The sequence below is a fragment of the Chionomys nivalis genome, chromosome 9, assembly GCF_950005125.1.
Source record: "Chionomys nivalis chromosome 9, mChiNiv1.1, whole genome shotgun sequence".
Lineage (NCBI taxonomy): Eukaryota > Metazoa > Chordata > Mammalia > Rodentia > Cricetidae > Chionomys > Chionomys nivalis.
The window spans coordinates 11,629,730-11,651,017 of NC_080094.1; the positions used below are offsets into that span (position 1 = coordinate 11,629,730).

Sequence of the window (21,288 nt, forward strand, 5' to 3'; positions counted from 1 at the left end):
GCTACCACTGAACAATGCAACCAGCCTCATTCTCTTGCTCTTACTAGTGGACTGAGAATCATGTAGCATTGGTTACATGGAGCCAAAGATAACTTTGAACTTTTAATCCCCCTGCTCCATCTACCCAGAACTGGGATTCTATGTGTGCAACCATTCCCAGCCTTTCCTAGCTCTTATTTTTGAACTGTAAAGGGGTGAAGATGACACACCCTCTTACCATAATAACCCATTCAAGGTAAACCTTTGAAATTTACCTACTGGCTTATTTTTCCACTACAGATACAATAACCAAATAATAGTTGATATCAACAAAGTATACATTACCATTCCTATTAATCACATCTCATTTTATTGAATTTAATTATTTTAAGGAAATCCCGACTCACAATTTTGTCAGCTGCAGCACTTGCTATGGTACTTGAGCCTCGTTCTAAGAATGCCTGGAGCAGCCTCACTAGAGCAGGAATGTTTCCTGTTCTTTCCCAGAGCACTGGCTGAAGGAGGTGCGGAAACAAGCCCATATATGAAGATGGGATATCATTTTTGTGTGTTTCCAGAAGCAAAGACATCACTTGAAAGACGTAGGGAATAAATTCTGTTGATGAAATTCAAAGAGAATCGTTACTGGCAGCCTGCACAGCTGTGGTATAAAGGGCAGCACTGTATAACCACAGTCTCATCCCATAAGAAGAGACTTCTGCTAGCTTACCTTGTACATCATTTTGTAAGATTTCAGTGAACACTAAGAACAGAGCCTCCTCAAAATTCACAACAGCAGCAGGGTTAGCTTTGCAGGTTATTCTTATAGACAAGCATATTGCTTCAAACATGTAGTGATTAAAATGAGGTTTGCTGGGATTCTGAAATAATAAAACCAAGGAAATACCATCTGAAAAATCCAAGTGACTATAGTACCTAGATAGAGCAGAACACACTTGACTCTCCTAAAAATAGGTAAAATAGATGTTAGCTCCTTTTAAAATGGCATCAAAGGGGGGGCATGAACACACCTTTAATCCTAGCACAAGGGAGGCTGAGACTGGCAGAATTCTCTGAGCTCTGGGCCAACTACATAGGTAGTTCCAGGCTAGCCATGGATACACAGTGAGACCCTGTCTTAATGAAATAAAAAAGTAGAACTCGAGCTATGACTCAGTGGTTCCGAACACTGGCTTTTACAGAGGACCTGGTTTTGTTCCCACCACTCGGAGTGTGGTGGCTCACATCCATCTGTAAAATTCAGTTCTGAGGAATCTGACACACCCCTCTTTTGAATTTGGTGGGTACCAAGTATGCACACAGTACAAACACTCATACACAGAAAAACAAGTAAATTACCAGTAAGAACAAAGGAAAAAGAAGAACTAAACCAGTGTTTGTTTCTTGTTTATTTCGGGAGTGTTAATGCTGGGAATGAAACCCACGGCTTGGCACACTCTAGGGAAGTGCTCTACCACTTAGCTAGCTAGGTCTTTCACAGCTCCATTTGGATTAGGTAAGCTGTAGTCCCCAGGTCTGTAAGCGTTATCTTAAAGCCAATTGTCCTCAGAGACCCACACTACAGGCAGTGGGAACACCCACTCTGGCCCTGCCCGGCCTGGACACCCGTGTGTTGGGGTTGCAGACTCAACAATAGCAGTCCGATCTTCTCAAGCGCTCTTGCAAAGTCACCATGAGCTGGCTAGAGCAGAAGGGAGCACACACAAGGTCTGTGTGTGCTCACACAACCCTGCCTTGTTCTCCCTCCATTCCCGAAGTCCCAAAGCAGTTCTACACTAAGAAAGGAGGCAAAAGATAATCAGTCTGCTGTCTAACTAATACTCTCTCACTTTTTTTTTTAAATATTTATTTATTATGTATACAATATTCTGTCTGTGTCTATGCCTGCAGACCAGAAGAGGGCACCAGACCCCATTACAGATGGTTGTGAGCCACCATGTGGTTGCTGGGAATTGAACTCAGGACCTTTGGAAGAGCAGGCAATGCTCTTAACCTCTGAGCCTTCTCTCCAGCCCTACTCTCTCATTTTTTTTGTTTTTTTGTTTTTTTGGTTTTTCGAGACAGGGTTTCTCTGTACCTTTGGAGCCTGTCCTGGAACTAGCTCTTGTCGACCAGGCTGGCCTCGAACTCCCAGAGATCCGCCTGCCTCTGCCTCCCAAGTGCTGGGATTAAAGGCATGCGCCACCACCGCCCGGCTACTCTCTCACTTTTTAAGAGAAAAGGTCTCACTACGCAATCTTGGCTGGCCTTAACCTTAGAGACCCTCCTGCCTCTGCCTCCTGAGTGCTGGCATGAAAGGTGTGAGCTATCATACCTCACCAACTCTACTATTTATGAATTCAAATACTTTTTCAGAGCATATCATGTGTGTGTCCCCATACTTTCATAAAAGCATGCCAGCATGAGGCCAGAAGAATGCTCAGACCTCCTTGTTTGAGCTGCTGCAGGCCATGATGCAAATACTGCAGATGGCAACTGATAATTCAGATGTCAACCCACCAGATGAATAATTCTCTGATTGAAGAGAACCCAGTTCAAGCAAAGCTTACAGGACTGTAGACTCTGAAAACTGGCTGCTTTTGTCTATAAATTCACATGTGCAAAAACAACTGTGGAATCTCTCCATTATTGTGCATTTTCATGTAATTTGTACATGTAATTTCATGACTACACCTCAATCTTATGGGCACATATATCTGTATATGAGTAGGAAGATAACTTCCTAAGCTGTATAATTCAGATAAACAGAAATACACTAAGATATGCTTCATAACTAGATCTATTGTTCCACGAGGACTGGAAAACACTTAGAAGCCTGTTTTGTTTCTTTACTCAGATTAATGTAAGAAAACCATTTCTCCCCAGTCCAAAACAAGCTACATACATTTAGCTGATTTAAAACCTCAAAATCAGTCGGGCGGTGGTGGCACACGCCTTTAATACTAGCACTTGGGAGGCAGAGATTAAGGCCAGCCTTGTCTACAGAGTTCCAGGACACGTTACAAAGCTACAGTGAAGCCGGGCGATGGTGGCGCACGCCTTTAACCCCAGCACTTGGGAGGCAGAGGCAGGCGGATCTCTGTGAGTTCGAGACCAGCCTGGTCTACAAGAGCTAGTTCCAGGACAGGCTCCAAAGCCACAGAGAAACCCTGTCTCGAAAAACCAAAAAAAAAAAACAACCAACCAAACAAACAAACAAAAACAAACAAACAAACAAACAAAAAAAAGCTACAGTGAAACCTAGTCTCTTAAAACAAACAAAAAACAGATAAATGAACAAACAAAACAAAACATTGAGGAGCAAATTCAAACTAGCCTGTCTCTGTAAACAGATCTTAAATTAAAAACTTTGCAGATATACACAAAGACAGAGTTACAGGTGTCTAACCAAGGTTATTAGCACAAGCAACCTAAAATACCATGCCTGCTTCTCTTGCCAAGTCTGACTTGTAAAGACCCACTCCCTATGCAAATTCCTCAGCAGGTTGTCTTGTCGGGCACACCCCCCCCCTCAGGTCACAGCCTACACACCAGAAACTCAGAAGCCAGGTGTTACCATAGTTACTCCCCTCAGACGTTGCTTTTGTAACCTTTTTTTTTTTTATTATTGAAAATAGTTTGTTGTTGAATGTGTACATAGGAGAGAATTGTACCTAGAAAACAAGATCTGGGAATAAAGAGCATGACCCTCAGAGATAAACGTGAGTCTCCTTCCCTCAGATAGACAGGACATTTTTGTAAGCCCTGCTGCTCTGAAGGCATTCTTTCTGCAACCGTGGTGTAACTCAGGGAGCTGGTCTCAGGCTGCAGGACCTCCTACTACACCTGGCCTGGTGCCCAAGGGCACTGAGCTCAAACAATTCACAGGAAATTTAAAAGCAATCCCATGGGCTGGCAAGGATGCCCAGCAGGGTGAAGGCACTTTCTGACAAGCCTGACAGTATGAGTTCAATATCGAGAATCAACATGGCGTAAGGAGAGAACTTCTGCAAGTTGTCCTCTCACCTCCACACACATCACAGCATCAGTGTGCCCACATACACAGTCAGTGTTTTTAAAATGCAATCTTATTCTTAAGGGTTGTTACCTTACTAACAGCTAACAGTTTCTGTGTGAGCTGAGTGATGAGAGTAGCGATATAGGGGATTATGGCTTCTTGCAGGAGGGAGAAACTTCTCATGATAGCTGTAAAATATAAAAACAGCACAAACGGTTTAGTTAATCATTAAAATAAAAGTGAATGGAGGAAAAGGCCACTACTTAATCAAATAAAAATCTAAGATGCTTAAATATTCCCTATATACCCTCCTCCATATAAAAATGTCTCCCTTCTTTTATATCAGGCTAAAGGTTGGCAACATTTAGGTGGAGAATATTAAAGCACATCTATGAGACCAAGGTTTAAATAATTCAACAGGGAACAATAAAAACATTACTAGATAAGTAAAGAAGCAGATAAAGGAGGAGGAAGGCACAGTGGGGTGGCAAGGACAGCAAACCAGAGCATTCAGTAACAGACCTCAATCTCATGATTTTCAATTAGAAACCACTGGAAGAACTATTAACCAAGATCTAAAATAAACAATCTCAGCTCACAGGAAAGTAGAAGAAAATACTGGCTACTGATCTCCTTAAAGACATTAAAAAGCTAAATACAGAGTCCATACTATATAAAAACTCTGCACATCAACAGGTGCCTAAAAACACGTGGCATAGGAAAGGCATACACTGGTAAGCTAAATATGACTATTACCATCACATAGACTAATTTTCAGATTCAGTGTTTACTAAAAAGCCCTGCTACGACATGCTAGTCCCAAGCAACAGAATCTATTATCTCTTGGTTCCAAGTTGTGCACAAGGTGTTTCCTCTACCTGAACATACACACACATCAACACAGCCTAAGTTAAGGCAGTCAAAGGATGTGACACTATTTTTTGAAAAGGTAATGTACCATGCACACTAGGAACATAGCAACAAAGACCACAGATCCCTTTGTTGTCCTCATGGTGTTGAAGCCCACATATATACAGTCCCAAAATCCTGATGGGAGCTGGAAGATCAGGGAGTCCCTTTGGCAAGCAAATGCCATGATCTAAGAGCACTAAGGCCTTTGAGGTGTGACAATGAGAAACACAGATTGTTCCCAGAAGATAAAGCTGGTACCAAGAAACTTTCCTAAGGCAGTGCATGGCAGATCACTACTGCTGCCACCATTCCCACTCAGCAGAACACAGCTGATCTTTGCCCTCTGAAAGTAACTCTAGGAAAGGAAAAATGAAATTTTGCTCCATTTTTTACACAAGGAGTAGCACTTTATCAACCTAAAGTAAAACATTTTTGAAAAACTGTTAGTTAATAAAGTAACAGGAAAAAAGAACAACAACTTTTTTTGGACAAACAGTACCTGGTTCTTGAAGTATGAAACCTAATGTATAACTAAAGTGTTTACCTTGTAATCTGAGGTTAGATACTTAGTTATGGTCTGTACACCAGGGAAATGCCTACCTTTCATAATATATTCATTTTCTGAAGAGCCAGGAAGTGTGAGAGCTTTGAAAAGGTTTGTTAGCAGAATCTCAACAAACGGTGCGATTTCTGCAGCTGTAAAACTATAGATGAAAAAACAGCTTTCAGTCACTGCCAACTGTCGAGCTTTTCAGTGCGGAGCTCTGGGCACCTACTGCAGCACACTCCTTGGCATAAACAAGCATCTCTAACCAGTGAGAACTGGTGCACCACACTGCTCACATGCACACGTCACATTCCTAATCCGGCATACCTGAGTAACTGAACACACACACCAGGTGAACTCAGTATCTTCTCAACCTGCAGTCTTCTTGGTTCCTATCTACCACCATGGAGAACAGCACCCACAATCAAGAGGGTTTCAGGCACCCTCTTTTCTTGGAGGTGCGGCACGTGCTCTCTGCATGCATATCTGGGCCTGAAGATGCCACACAGGGCAACCTATCATCCTGAGTGGTAACTGAGAGTGTCTGTGCTCAAGGCTGGGTGAAGAACAGGGCCTAAGACTGTGTTCCATGTCTTACCTAGAACTTGATTTCAAGAAATAACACTTGAAAAATGGCGTGAAAGATCAGAGAACCCCTCCTCTGCATTTCATCCTCATCAGGCCACAAGAGCTATTTTCTTGGCACCTACCGAATGACTCACTCAACTGATCTGTAAGTCTCAGCTGAGATCAAGGAGACACTGCAGAGACAGGCTGCTACACACACTGAGCTGCCCTCTGCTTTAGTCTCAATCTCATGGACATTGAATACTCAAGTCTTCCTCCAGCCACTTCATTGTTTAAGGCCCTCTGACATACCAGTTTCCATTAACCGCACTACTTTTATTTTCCTTTGCTCTAATCCATTATCACAATGAGTCTTTTTGACAAGTTGTGTTACATCCTTTTAGAATGAAAGAAGGTAAACAAACAAAAATTACACATATACATTTTTCTGAAGACTAATGACATTATGAACACATCCAAAGACATTTCAAAGCAGTAAGGTATACCATTGGCCCTAAGCTAGAAAGTATGGGGATGAATCAGAAATCAAATACTTACAGAGTGGCATTATTTGGACCTCTCATAGTAAACAGCCTTTCGAGAGCATGTGCAGCGTAAGTATGGACAACAATGCTTTCAGCCTGCAGATGACTAATCAACAAAGGAATAGAAACTAAAAGGTGCTCTTTTGGTACCTGAAAAACACATTAACAAATCTTCTAAATCCAATTATTATTTTTTAATAAAAGACAATGGAAAAATGGGGTGTACTGACATTAAAAACAGCACCCCCCCCAACTCTGCTGTACTGTAGAACGATATATTGTTAAAAACATGAAACATGAATGGTTTGAAACCCAGTAATTTTTAAAAAGTTTTTTTTTTTGGAGGGGAGAGTTCTGACAGGGTTTCTCTGTATAGCCCTGACTGTTCTGGAACTCACAGAGAACGACCTGCCTCTGCCTTCCCAGTAGCTGGGATTAAAGGCATGCACTATCACCACCCAGCTGAATAGATTAATTCATGTGTATGAGTGCATACTACATGCACACAGGAGTCCATTTGTCAGAAGAGGGAGTAAGATCTCTACGAACTGGAGTTACATAAACAGTTGTAAACCACTTCTCTAGCTACTAACCTCACTGAATTTTTTTCCTCTCCAATTCTTTTTTTTTTTTTAAGATTCATTTATTCGTGCGTTTTATGTATATGAGTGCTGATTCTGGTCCCATTATGGATGGTTGTGAGCCACCATGTGGTTGCTGGGAATTGAACTCAGTATCTCTGGAAGAGCAATCAAGTGCTCTTAACCACTGAGCCATCTCTCCAGCCCTCCAATTCTTTTCTGAAATCATAAAGGCAAAATCTAATAGATAAGTGAATACACCAAAATATGGAAAAACAGCTTTCAACAATTTGAAGAACTGGGTGCCTAGCTTGGTCACAGGTGCATGTCTTTATGCTTGAAGCATCTAATAATCTGCTAAGGGTATAATAAACACCACATATAAAAGCTAGAAATATGGCTTCCATAGGACTTGGGTTTAGTTTCCAGCATCCATATGGTGGCTCACAACCATTTATAACACCAGTACCAGAGAAGCTGATACCCCATTTCTGACCGCCAAGGGTAATAGGCATATATGGTCTACACATAAAATGGTGCATATTTATAATTCTTGGAAGGAGTATGTGGAATTTAAGGACAACCTGGTCTCATAGTCAGTCCTAGGCCAGTCTGGAAAATAGTAGGACAATGTTGTGAAGACAAAACAAAAAATATCAAAACAAGGGGAAAAATTATCTTATGGTGAATTTATTTCCTTTCCAATTCTCCCTATGAAAAAGCCTCGATCCAATGACATCTCACTGGCAATATCCCTGGAGCCACTGGGTGGTCTTCTCCAAGTTGCTGTTTGATTGAGACAAAATATCCCTAAGGAGCCTTGGCTGATATGAGCCTTACTCATGGAGATCCATGCTGCTTTTGCTTCTCAGATATGGGTAACCTGGCTTCAGATGGTGGTCTTTAATAAAATTATAACCTTTGAGAGGCGTTCTAGGAAGGAAATGTACAAGAGGAGCCTGGAACATTTTGTTATTTGAGAAAAACTCTCTCAGAGATTATAGAGTCTATATCAAGACACAGAAACCTTGTTGGCCAAAAATAGGCAGCTAAAACACCCTAAAGCCTGCATGTGCAACCCTACAAGAGTGTGTTCTTCTGTAGAGACTGATAATTATATTATCCATTGACGCAATAATGGTGATGTTAAGATAGAGTAAAAATCACAAGGGTACATGTTTTCAAAGAGTAAATTAAGATTACTCAAAACATATCTGGATTAAAATGTTATTAAAAATGAATTGGCAATAGCAATTTTTCTTCACATGAACCAACTGATAAATGTTATTTCTAAAAGTGGACAGCTGTGATTGTGTCTGCTCCGATGGAATGAAACAAAACGTATCTAATACATTTCTCTTCTCTTGGGAGGCTACATCCAATCCAACTACCAACAAGATCAAAATACAGATCAATTTTTGGGTAAAGGTGCTTGCAGCCATGCCTGATGTTTCATACACATGGCAGGAAGAGGGACCACTCCATCCAGTACCCCTCCGATCTCTGTATCTGTGCTGTGGCATGCCTACCTACCCAAAATAAATTTATTACTTCAAAATAGCAATACAGAGACTAGAGGAATACAATACTACCATAAGGATGCAATCAGCAAAGGCAGAATGTACGACTCTGCGATTTCAGTGACTATTCTCTGAAAGATACGGTAAGTAGAGCAGGTCTGTGACAAAGCAGGCGATATCAGAATTGTCAAATACAAACAACCTAGTTTGGGTCAATTTTGTTTTGTTTTGTTTTCGAAACTGGGTTTCTTTGTGTGGTCCTGGCTGTCCTGGAACTAGCTCTGTAGACCAAGGTAGCCTTGAACTCAGAGATCTGCCTGACTCAGCCTCCTGAGTGCTGAGATTAAAGGTGTGCGCCACCACCACCCAGCCAAATTTTTAATAAAACTGTTATAATACTAAGGTGGGTTATAGAGATCAACACATGAGAACGCTTGCTTGTTATCATGTGTGAATCCATGAGTTTTCAGGGTAAGAAGTAGAAAAACAAGACATTTAAGGGAAATTAAGCATCATCTGGAATCACAGGTTATTAAAGAGGATTTTTTTTTAGTTAGATGCAGATGTCAAATACTGATTACACAGGAGACTGGAGAAGTTGCTGCATAAAACTATTAAATGCCAGGTGGGGAAAAAGCACTACTTACTTGATTCCTAAAAATCATAATATATTTGATACCATCAGCTTTAAGAACAGGAAACTCATTCACTATTAAAAAAAAACAAAAAACAAAAACACAATTACATAAGATTACTCACAAATCAGTGACATCAGAGCTTAAACAATGGAGCTACTACTGGTCAAGTGACTGGAGTTTGGCTGCTGCGCAATGTATGTCAGTGTCCCAACAATTAAGCTGTTCTGAACTCACATCATTCAGTTGGGATTTGCTTTCAATTCCTCTAGTGAAAGAAAAACAAATTGGTGATAATAAAATACCAGCCAGCTGTTGCTAATCATAAAGCCAGCTGGACAATGGAGGCATAAAAGCTTATCGAACTACTGTTGACCCCTGTGTGTATATATACTTTCATTGTGTAACTCTGCCTAGTCTGCAATTTGATATGTGTGTATGTACGTGTGTATATATATATATATATATATATATATATATAGAGAGAGAGAGAGAGAGAGAGAGAGAGAGAACGAGCGAGCATGTGCGTGAGCAGGCTGTCCACAAACTCATAGAAAGTTGGCTGCCTTTTGGTAAGGGGATTAAATACATACTCCAGAGATATCCTGAGTTTGTGCATGGCACTGTACTTCCTATCATGGTTGCCATGGGAAAACAGCAGCCATGGCCTTGTACTACCCAATGGCCATGGGCCTCAGCAAGGACACTAAGGGGACAAAGAACATGAGCATGCCAACACACAGCCAGCGATAAGGGCACCTCACTAAGCACCCAAGTTCTTGCGGGACATGAGGCTTTGTAGCCTATGAGTGGTGTGCCATGGAGCTGTTCAAGTTGTCCAAGGACAAACTTGGGTATGCACATCTGTGCCAAGAGGAAGCAGGAAGAGCTAAGCAATGTGCTAGTGGCCATGGGAAGGTGGTAGCCAAAGACTGATGACTCTCACCCCTATAAATGCTGATGACACACCCATAAAAACAAAAAGGTATGCTCCAGAATGCCTGGCTACATACATTCCTCTTACCAAGAAAGTTTAAGGAATTATCTCAATTTACATCAGCATATTCATAAACATTGGAAACTTTTCTTACCAATTTCACATACTTTGAAACTAATTTTGACTTCTTTCCTTGTTTTTTCAAGGACAATATGATCCATCACCATATGGCCTTGAACTTGTCCTGTTGCTTTTGAAGTCTATGAACTCCTTAGTCTTCTTGCCTCAGCTTTGAAAATGCTGGGATTACAGACATATCCCACACCCACCTACCCACCTACCCACCTATCTATCTATCTATCTATCTATCTATCTATCTATCTATCTATCTATCTATCTACCTACCTACCTACCTACCTACCTACCTACCTACCTACCTACCTATCTATCTATCTATCTATCTATCTATCTATCTATCTATCTATCTATCTATCTATCTATCTATCTGTGACAGGGTCTCACTATGTAGCTGCAGTTAAATGTGTGCTGGAATTAAAGATGTTCACCACCACAACCATCTTAGAACTTTTAATTTACTTTCTTTTCCTTCCTATATGAAAAACACAATAAAAATGTAGCAGGATAACAAAGCCGAGTTTCAGTCTGTCTCCTTACTCCTAGTTTCTTCTAAAACAAAAAAAAAAGTATTGTCAGGTTAATTTTACATAGACAGGAGCTAAGGAAACCACGTCATTACTGCCTCTGAAAATTCCGGTGACAAGGAGCCCTGAACTTCTGCCATATTATTGTGGCAAAAACTGAAGGTACAACATTATAAGTTATAGAAAAGAAACAATTTCACAAAACTCACCATTATTTGACTTTAAATCAGGAAGTATGTGATTCACAAAAAATTCAGTTAGGTTTACAAGTTCATTGGCTTGTGTGATTCCATGCTGAAAAAAAATACATAACAGTAAAATAACACAAAATATCCGCATACAATAGCACAAACTTAGGAGATGAGCGCTTCATTTAACCCTCTATTGTTGCGTATAAATGCTTTACTTCATCTATGTCTATGCCCCACATTTTATGTCAGGTGCCTGAGGAGGCCAGAAGAGGATATCCGGTCCCATGCAATTTAAGTTACAGAAGGCATGAACCATGTAGATGCTGGGATTTGAACCAGGTCTTCTGGAAAAATAGACAGTACACTTAACCAAAAAGCTATCTCTTCATTGTTTTTCCTTTTTCTTTCATGAGCCAGGATCTCACTAAGTAGCACTGAGGGTCTTGAGCTCATGGTTCTCCTCTAGCCTCTTGTGTGCTGGTATTATCTTTTCAGCCCAGAGATGAACACTTCAATACCCAAATTTTTAGATATAAAACAAAACTGTCTTAAGATAATAAATGTTCCTAAACCAATTAGTTTAGCTAAATTAATTATGTTTTATACAGTGAAGTAAGAATGGGCAGTGTGGATCAAGAGGCAAGTACGCAGTTCATCCACATGAAGCTGTGCTGAGAGTATATTAAGAGCAAGATGCTGCATTAGCAGATAGACATTTCTTTTTGAGTCCTGTGGTTGCTAAGCTGTTTCAGAAACAAAACCAACAAGAAAAGATTTACCTTCTGTGTTTGGGCTTTGGATGCCAAAGACGTGACAAGGTAAATGGCTGCATCTTTGTGTTTCCAGTTGACAGAAGGATTTTTTGCATATTCCTGGAGCATAGAATTAACATAACCAGAGAAGATTCCTGTCACAGGACCTTCAAAAAATTTGCATAATCCTCGTACAAGATCACAAGCAGCCCTGCGTCTAGTATCAATATCTATAAAATCGAAAGAAAATGTATCTTGGGACAAAGAAGCAATCAACCAGTCCAATTTTTAAGAAACTGTCAGCAACACAAAGAACGTACTTTTTCCCTAAAAAAAAAACCCACAGTTTAGAATGAAACTAAAGTCGTTATAATATCATAAATTCTACAAAAAATAATTTGAAAAGACAAAAGATTTAAGACTTTTATTTTTACTTTTTGATAATGACTGAACCCAAGTAATCAATGTAGCAATGTAATAAATATAAGGGCTCTACTATGAGCTATATCCCCAGTCTATATCAATTGGATCTTTTGAGACAGGGTCTCATATAGCATACGATGGCTTTAGCTGAGGATGACATTGAACTTTTGTATGTGGTGTGTACATATACTTATGTGCCTGTGCACGCACAGGCATTTTTAGTGTGTACAGGCTAGAGGTCAATGTTGAATGTCTTCCTTGATCACTTTATACTTTTTTGTGTGTATGAGTGTGAAAGCAGATGAGGGGACAAAAGAGAGGAAGGAGACAGACAGACACAAGGGTCAGAGTTAGAGAAGGAAAAGACTATACTTATTAGCTATTTCCCACATTTATTAGAAAAAAGCCTTAAAATTGGCTTGCTAGGTGACTATTAACTAAAAAAACCAAATACATACCAGAGCCTTCTAAATCCCTTCTTATGTACTCCTCAGAATTATCTTCAAATGCCTCTTCATCAGCAGCTACAGAGAAAGTTGATTAATTTAAGGCAGCCTCCAGAGAACATGTCATCACAATCTACATCTGAACTGCTGTTCTAAAAGTATTCTTTCACTGTGACTTTAGCAGCAAACACCCCAAAAAGTGAGTAATCAACAAATCATGACTGCAATAAATATTCTTTATTTATTATTTATTATTCCTAAAACCCACCTTCATCTCCAACATTCAAAAGTTTAGGCATCATTCTGGGAATGCCTTCTATTTTGCCAGTAAGTACATTAAAACAAAACGCAACTGTATTCACTATTATTTGATAAAATATTTCATGGATAAACACAAGTAGCACAGACATTATCAGAATAAGGATCTGTCCTTCAGATGTACCTTGAAAACTCACAATTGAAACAACAATAGCTGTATGGTGGTGGCGCACACCTTTAATCCAGCATTTTAGGAGGCAGAGGCAAGAGAATCTCTGTGAGTTCAAGGCCAGTCTGGTCTACAGAATGAGCTCCAGGACAGGCTTCAAAGCTACAGAGAAACCCTTCTCAAAATACCAAAAGAAAAAAGAATATCCACACACAAAATCATTGCAATCAGAAGAAGACATCTTATTAAATTGATGTTAAGCACCTTTAAACAATAGGGGAGGAGGGGGATCTCATGCCTGGCTCACCAGCTTGTACTTTAAAGAACAGCTTTTAATCCCCTGAAAACCTTTCCACTTTCCCATAATTACCTCTAAATTCCATGTTAGGCACAATAACCTTTTCACAGATACTTGTCAGCGTGTTCTGGTCCTCAAAAAGATTCTTATAATGAGGTCTTTCGCAAACTGAAGCCAGAAATTGAATTGCATTGCTTACCAACTGAAACAAAAGACAAAAATAAGAATATATTTAAAAGCAAAAGTAATTTTTTAAATGAAATTAACAGGGAAGGAATATTTCTTGTCTCTAATATCATCTTACCAAATCGTATTTAACCTCTTGACCTGTTGTAACTAGTAAATTCCAAATGGCTGTGACAAAGCGAGGCAGGTACCGCTGAAACTCCTCATCATACTTTTGTGCATAGAGTGCAGCATTATCACAAATCTGAGACTTTAAAAGCTCCAATAAGCCTGCTTCCTCTTCATCCTCACATGAGAGAAAAGATAAAACTCAAAAACATACAACTTTTAGGTTGATATAAAGGAAGGAAAGAAGCTGTAATTCAGGCATAGGCATCTTTAAAACGTAATTAAATCCAAATCAACTATTGTACTGTATTTGTGCTGGCATCACATATGCAAGGTTTTCAAAGAAACAAGTGATAAAACCATTATTTACTAATCACTGACAGTAACTCTTAACACCTCCCACCTTTTGATTTTTTAAAATATTTATTTATTACACAATATTCTGTCTGTGTGCATACCTGCAGGCCAGAAGAGGGCACAGACCCTATTACATGTAGATGATTGTAAGCCACCATGTGGTTGCTGGAAATTGAACTCAGGACCTTTGGAAGAGCAGGCAATGCTCTTAACCTCTGAGCCATCTCTCCAGCCCCTACCTTTTCATTTCTTAAGACAAGGTTTCTCCATGTAGCCCTGGCTAACCTGGAACTAGCTCTGTAGGCCAGGCAGTCCTCAAATTCACATAACTCTGCCTCCTAAAGGCAAGCGCCACCACTGCCTATACCCCCCCTTAAAAAGTCTTTCAATATGTACTAGGCTAGCCTCAAACTAATGATTCTTTGACTTCAACATGCCAAGTACTTGAATTATAGGTGAGCATCACAACACCTAGACCCTCACGTATTTGAGCTGAGTTAAGCCTTTTTCTCCTTGTTGTTGATAATGAAGCATTTCACATATGAGACTGAAAAATATGTGGAGACTAGAGAAACATCTCAGTGTTGAAGAGCACTTCCCATTCCTGCTGAGGACCCAGGTCAATTCCTAGAAGCCAACTGTTAGTTCATGACCAACGAAAACTTCAGTTCCAAGATGTGATATACATTTGCATGTGTGAGGAAAACACACATACACAAAAAATAAAATTTAAAAATCTAAAACAGAAAAAATAATACTATAGAAGCTTGAAGAGTAATTATATATACTTTCTGTAGCATGGGTTTTTAAAAACTACATCATTTTCAAGTTCTATGTGCATGGGTGTTTTGCCTATATGTATGCCTGTGCTTCATGTATGCCTGATGCCAGTGGAGATCAGAAGAGAGCATTGAATTCCCCTAGAACTGGAATTACAGATGGCTGTGAGCCAGTATGTGGGTACTGGGAACTAAACACAGGTCCTCTGTGTCAGAGCTGCTGGTGCTTTTAACCATTAGGCAATCACATCAGTGCACTCCCATTTTACTATTATGTTGCTACTCCATAGAGGGTTATCATTTTATTACTAAGTATACGAATATGTGCCATGCCCTACCTCCAAACAAAGTAACACTATAAGGTTTGTATGAACACTTTGCTATAAAATATTTAACAGCTGGGGGAACACAATAGGAAGCTAGGAGCACTTGCTCCTCTTGCAGCCCTGGGTTCACTTGCCAGTATCCAAACAGAAGTTCATAACCACTAGCAACTCCAGTTCCAGGGGATCAAACATCCTCTTCTGGCCTCTGCAGGCATGGCACTAACACACATAAAATATTTTTAAAATAGCAGCCTTTAATTAATATAACTTTAAGTAGGGTTCACCAACTGCATTGAAACTGATTAGTGCAGTCTCTCCTTGTGCCCCTCACGCTTTGAGTCCAAACCTGAGTACTCTGGCACATTTTTGATTAGCTGTATGGACCAGTTTCTCCTCCACATACTATCTCCTTCACAGAGTTGGACATTTCTCAACTCTTATGAACTTTGCAAATATATGCTAGAAAACAAATTAACAATAAACTAAATATTGAGTTGGGAATGGTGAAGCATGCCTTTAATAACCTAACTTAGGAGGCAGAGGCCAATGCATGTGAGTTCAAGGCTAGCCAGGTCTACAAGTGAGTTCCAGGAAAGCCGGGCTACCCAGAAGAACCCTGCCTCAAAGAAAGAGAAAATAAATAAAAAAAAGTCACCAAGCATGGCAACAAATGCTATTATCTGCTGAGCTATCTTACAAGCTCCCCAACCCACTTTTTTTGTTTCATAAGGCAGGGTCTTGTAGACGAAAATAGGAACATATTCAATATAATTTAAGTTTGTATCAATATACAAAAATCTAAAATCAATGTAAATTGCCTATAAATAATAGCCCACAAGTATTCACTCTATTACTCGCTATTATTAGTATAGGCTCAGGGATCTCTTTAAAAAGGGGGGGGGATTGGATGGGATAATAGATTAGTGCGAGCTTACTCACATTAATAATAATAGTGAGTAATAGAATGTATGCGTTCTCTCTCTCTTCCAGCTGTGGGATTTGGTTGCTGTTCCCCATTGAGCAGAGGACTGTGATCTGTGAGTCTATCCCTAAATAAATAACCCTTTATTACACTCAATTCTGAGCTAGTGTGGGATTTCTTTTTAGCATCTGTCTTCAGGATCTCATAATCCAGGGTGTCCTCAAACCTGAGAATGACACTGAATAATTCCAAATCTTCTGACGCCGACGGTGCGGAGGTTATAGGAAAGTAGGCCCAATTACATTAAAAAATTTCCTACATATTACATAGTCAAATTTCTTACATTTGTGGAATTTTATCTAGTAATAATCCACGAGTAAGCAAGTCTTCAGACTAATTTTTTTCCTTTACTGCTGTTTTGAACCCAGTGCCCACTCATGCCAAGCAAACATTTCAACACTGCATTTCATCTATACACCAAGATAATTCTTAATGAAGGAAAAAAAACTTTGACAATATTTTAAATACTTACATCAGTCTGTAGGAGCTTATTATCCAACGTCAAGAGGGTATGAAAGTTGTTCATCCAAGTTTCCATATTATCTTCAAAGAATTCAGGGAGATCCTAAAAAATAATCGTGGACTTGAAACTTTTGATAAAATGGAGAAAGTAACCTATTTCCCCACTACGATAAAACATCTGGCCATGCCTTTGGTCCATCTGTGACTGTGGCAGCTGATATCTGTCCTGCAGCCCCAGGCCTCTGAAAATCACACCACTGTACCTACTATGTTTCTCCAGTCTATATCCACGTATTTCTTAAGAGATTCGACAAGGACTAGCATGAAGCCCATGTTCACAAAGTATACTCATTACCAACACAACCTCTTTCCCTCCCAACTAGTGAGTTTATTGTAAGATGACCACATCCAGACTCTGGTTTCTTGTACAACTGCTGATTTTCTCTAGCATAGATAGTACAGTACAGTCTTCTGAAAAAACGGGCTTCCTACCTGTGACAACTCAAGCTTATTTTTCCTGATTTTTCAGATAAACAAAACAAAACGACAACAAAAACTCAGTAGTACTCACTTAAAAATTTTGCTAGCCAGTTTAACACATACATTGTTTGAAGACATTTGTCACCTTCACCTAATAAAAATGGAATTTCTTTGGCGAAGGCTCCCTGACCACTGCAAATACTACCATGTTCTGAATGTTAAGAACAGGCAGAGACTACACAGTACAAAGGACAAATTCAGTTCCCTCTATCTTGGTGCATGAATGTGCACCAGTTAATACCCCTTCCTTGTCCTGAAGTTCTGATTCAAGAATCCCTGCATCAAGAACAGGCATACAGCATGTGCATGCATGCACACAGAAAAACAAACCTAAAGAAAGAAAGAAAGCTTAAGAGAAGCTCAGGTTAAGAGCACATCCTGATCTTAGAAGGGTCAGAGTCTGGGTCCCAACACCATGTGGTTGAGTCCCAAACACCTGCAACTCATTTTGGAATCCAAATCCAGTCCTGACTTCTAAAGACATCGCACTTGGCACATACTCAGACGCACAATAAATAAAAATAAAAAATAGGTAATTTTTAAAAAGCCCGAAAGGAATAACTGGAGATGGTATCCTGATAACAAGCACGACAGACATTTCTTGCTGTAGTGCAGTGGTCACCAGCGCTCCCTCTGACATATCTGTAGTTCTTATTCCTGTCAGAGCTCTTCCCCTCTCTCACAAGCCTACAATGAGATGGTTCAGTGGTTAAGATCGCTAGCACCCACATGGTGACTCACCACTACCTGTAACTCCAGCCCACTTCTGGCCTCCTCAGGCACCCATACACACACGGCATACTTCACACATACAAATAAACTCAAAAATCACATTGATTTATTAATTTTTGTCTCTGCCATGCTTTTAAAATTTAGGGCAGAGGTGTGAGGTGGAGGGAGGAGATGCTGAAGGGATTGTTAAGTGATTTTTGGTTCCCAGAATCCACAAAGGAACTCACAATTGTCTCTAATTCCAGTTCTGATGTCAAGTCATTTCTCCAACCCCTAACGTTAAAATGATGTTAAAATTTTTGAGGACTTTCTCTTGTTCACTGATATAAATATACAGTTTCTTAGAATTATCTTTATAGCTTGTTCAAAGTAGACCCGCTGTAGAGAGAAAAGGTCCTGACAGCAGTTTCACAGAAAAACAAAGCTGTTCCCCGTCACCACCCCCAAGAACTATTAACAAAATAGAGAAAAAAAAAAAAAAAAAAGGAAAGAAAGAAAGAAAAGAAAAAGGCTTAGGGGTGGGGGCTACAGAGATGGTTCAGTGGTAAGGAGCACTGGGGTAGACTGTATATTTAAAGTTGAAAGAGAGAGAATGAGAGTGAGAGAGGAAAAACGAGAACCCAAAGCAAAAAATCAAATGAAACTTACCTGAAAGTTTAAACTATAGAACAATTTTGAGATCAAGATCAAAGAAGAAAAAAGAATCCTCAGGGCAGAGGCATCATTTGCATGGGTGCTGCACAGTTCAATGGTAGCCTTGGAAGGGAATTTAGGAACATGGTTTTAGTGTATCATAAAATCAGCATGCTGAGCTTAATGAAATAGCTTTATACTATGCTGAAACTACATAAATTTCTTCTCCAAATGAGGCCTTTAAATAGCATATATTCACTTAAGAGATTCTGAAAAACAAGTTAGAAGTATGTATTTTTAATTTGACTGTAAGTGTTCAAATTGTAACACTCTGAGCATCTTTCCATCAGCTATGGGCACATATATAAATACTAAGCAAAAAAAGTTTCTACATGCTCTTATTAAGAAACTTTTACTGTTTGGCATTTAGATCATTTCCAGCTGAGCATTATCCTAATGCAGCAATGCGTTTATCTATACAATGTTCTGCATGCCTCTACTTCTGAGTCTGAGATTCTACATGAGTAGTGCAAAGCAGCACATAAACAGCACAGGAGGGTTTGGGAGGCCAAGAGATCTGCATAGAACCTAGACTCCATTACTCATAAGGAATATTACTCTAGTAGTGCGATACAGCTGGGTGTGGTGAGGCAAGTCAAATCCAAGTACAAGCAGAAAGATTCCAAGGTTCAAGGGACATTTGGTATATGATGAGGGTAAAACAGCCAAGACATGCATGACGCCAAGGGTTTGAGCTTCAGCACCACACAACCTTGTTGGGGTAGTGCATGCATGCAATCTAGCTACTTGGGAAGTGAAGACAGAATCTTCAGATGTTCAAGGTCATCACTGATTACACAATAAGTTCAAGGAGAGCCTGAACTAAAAGAGACTATCTTAAAAACAACAACAACAACAACAACAAAAAACCAATAGCCAGGTGTACCTCACACCTTTAATGCCAGCACTAAAAGTACAGGTAGGACACTGAGTTCGAGGCCAACTTGGTATACAGCAAGTCTAAGTTCTAGGCCTGCTGGGGCTACATAGTGAGATCCTGGGAGGAAAAACTGTGGTGGCACCCAACTTCTACTTCCTGAACTCAAAGACTGGAAGATCTCTTCTGTTTGAGGCCACAATGGTCTACAGAGTGAGTTTCAGGCTAACCAGAGCTACATAGAGTAGAGAGGAGGGCTAGAGAGACAACTCTGTGGTTAAAAGTACCACAGTGGATAAGAACCTACAGTTCCAGAGAATCCTACAGGCTTACACACAGTGCAGATACATGCAGGCAGGCAAAACATTCATGTACAAATAGAAAAATAATCTAAAAAAGGAGACAACCCGTCTCAAAGCCACTGAAAGAATGCCTATTGTGTAGAGAATGTATAAACATTAAACAACAGGATTTTTATATGCTAAAAATTCCTGTACTTTGCACATATATTCTATGTGTTACTTGCTTTATTCTGGAATGCAGAATTTAAAGTATTAAGGTTTTCTCAATGAACTGCAACACCCAAGAAAAGGGGCAACATTTCTAACAGAATATGCAGAACAATGTGTTCATTTTATACACTGTAATCTGGATAAAGCTTTTTTCTTTTCCAGACAGTCTCACCATAGAAACCAAACTGATGGGGAGGGAACCTGCTCATATAGCCCAGATGGCCTAAAATTTCCAATCCCCCTGCATCTGCTTCCCATGCACTGGGATTACAGACATGTGAACTATACTCAGTCCTTGACTAAGACTTTTTACATTGTTAGTAAATAAAAATCTTTACCAATCTAAAGTTGGAAAACTGATCATACTGCCTTAATTTTTGAAAAAAAAATTATTCAAACACTAAAAACCCTTATATATATAAGTTCTGTATCTGAGTACTGACTACGACACAACTATTCTCTGTGAAGGTAAGAAATGAAAAGCATTTCTGTCATCAAAAAAGTCAGACTTAAGCCGATGGGCTTAAGTTTCCTTTTACCAACAGTATTTGTGCGATCTTGTCTGAAAAAAAAAAAGGTTAAATTTCCTTTCAATTTTATAGGATTCTTATAAACACTAAGAACATTCTAAAGAAAGTACCCTGTGCTCTGTAAAATAACATAATTAATTCCATATATGTCAAAAATATCAATCTCTCTTTACAGATATAAATTCCTTACTTGGGTGAAATGATAGGATGCTTGGTTTTGTTTTTAAGTATCCCTACAAAAATAAGGGAGCAGACTAAAAAAGTGTCAGTAACATAATACTTGTACAACATGGAAGCTCACTCCTTACCATATCCATTTCTGCACAGGGTTGCAATTTTTCTAAAGGAAATACTTTAGCACTTGGGAGTCAGAGACAGGCAGACCTATGTAAGTTCAGGCCAGACTGGTCTACAGAGCAAGTTTCAGGACAGACTCCAAAGATACAAAAATCACTATCTTAAAAAAAAGGGGGGGGGGCACTATCAACCAAGCTTTAAAAAGAAAATCTCTAAAATGTATACAAATATTTCACCAATTTAAAATACTAGGTAATTTTCAAGACATACCATACCTTAAACAGATTAGTCAAAGGCAAAGCAAAGGCATCCAAAACAAGTTTAATTTCAGTCCATAACTCGTTTGACTTAAACTCATGCCGGTATCTAGAAAAGGAAGAGGAAGTATAGGAGTACAACTTTCTGTTAATTTAGATGACCAAGGACAGACGACTAGACACCTTCAACCAGACAGCCTTCTGAATTCA

The 21,288-nt window shown here is 39.5% G+C and overlaps 1 protein-coding gene across 1 annotated transcript in view; it reads right to left on the reverse strand.

Annotated features, from left to right (window-relative positions):
- The window catches only part of Cse1l (chromosome segregation 1 like), a 49,963-nt gene that overhangs the window by 5,245 nt on the left and 23,430 nt on the right, over positions 1-21,288 (reverse strand). The window contains exons 6-19 of the mRNA XM_057781805.1: positions 21,097-21,187; positions 18,561-18,668; positions 16,651-16,743; positions 13,745-13,912; positions 13,513-13,642; positions 12,728-12,793; positions 11,874-12,076; positions 11,113-11,197; positions 9,317-9,378; positions 6,582-6,718; positions 5,510-5,613; positions 4,088-4,185; positions 710-860; positions 387-595 (exon numbers count right to left, since the gene is read on the reverse strand). Coding sequence (XP_057637788.1) covers positions 387-595; positions 710-860; positions 4,088-4,185; positions 5,510-5,613; positions 6,582-6,718; positions 9,317-9,378; positions 11,113-11,197; positions 11,874-12,076; positions 12,728-12,793; positions 13,513-13,642; positions 13,745-13,912; positions 16,651-16,743; positions 18,561-18,668; positions 21,097-21,187 — 1,705 coding nt within the window. The remainder of the gene's footprint in view (positions 1-386; positions 596-709; positions 861-4,087; positions 4,186-5,509; positions 5,614-6,581; positions 6,719-9,316; positions 9,379-11,112; positions 11,198-11,873; positions 12,077-12,727; positions 12,794-13,512; positions 13,643-13,744; positions 13,913-16,650; positions 16,744-18,560; positions 18,669-21,096; positions 21,188-21,288) is intronic.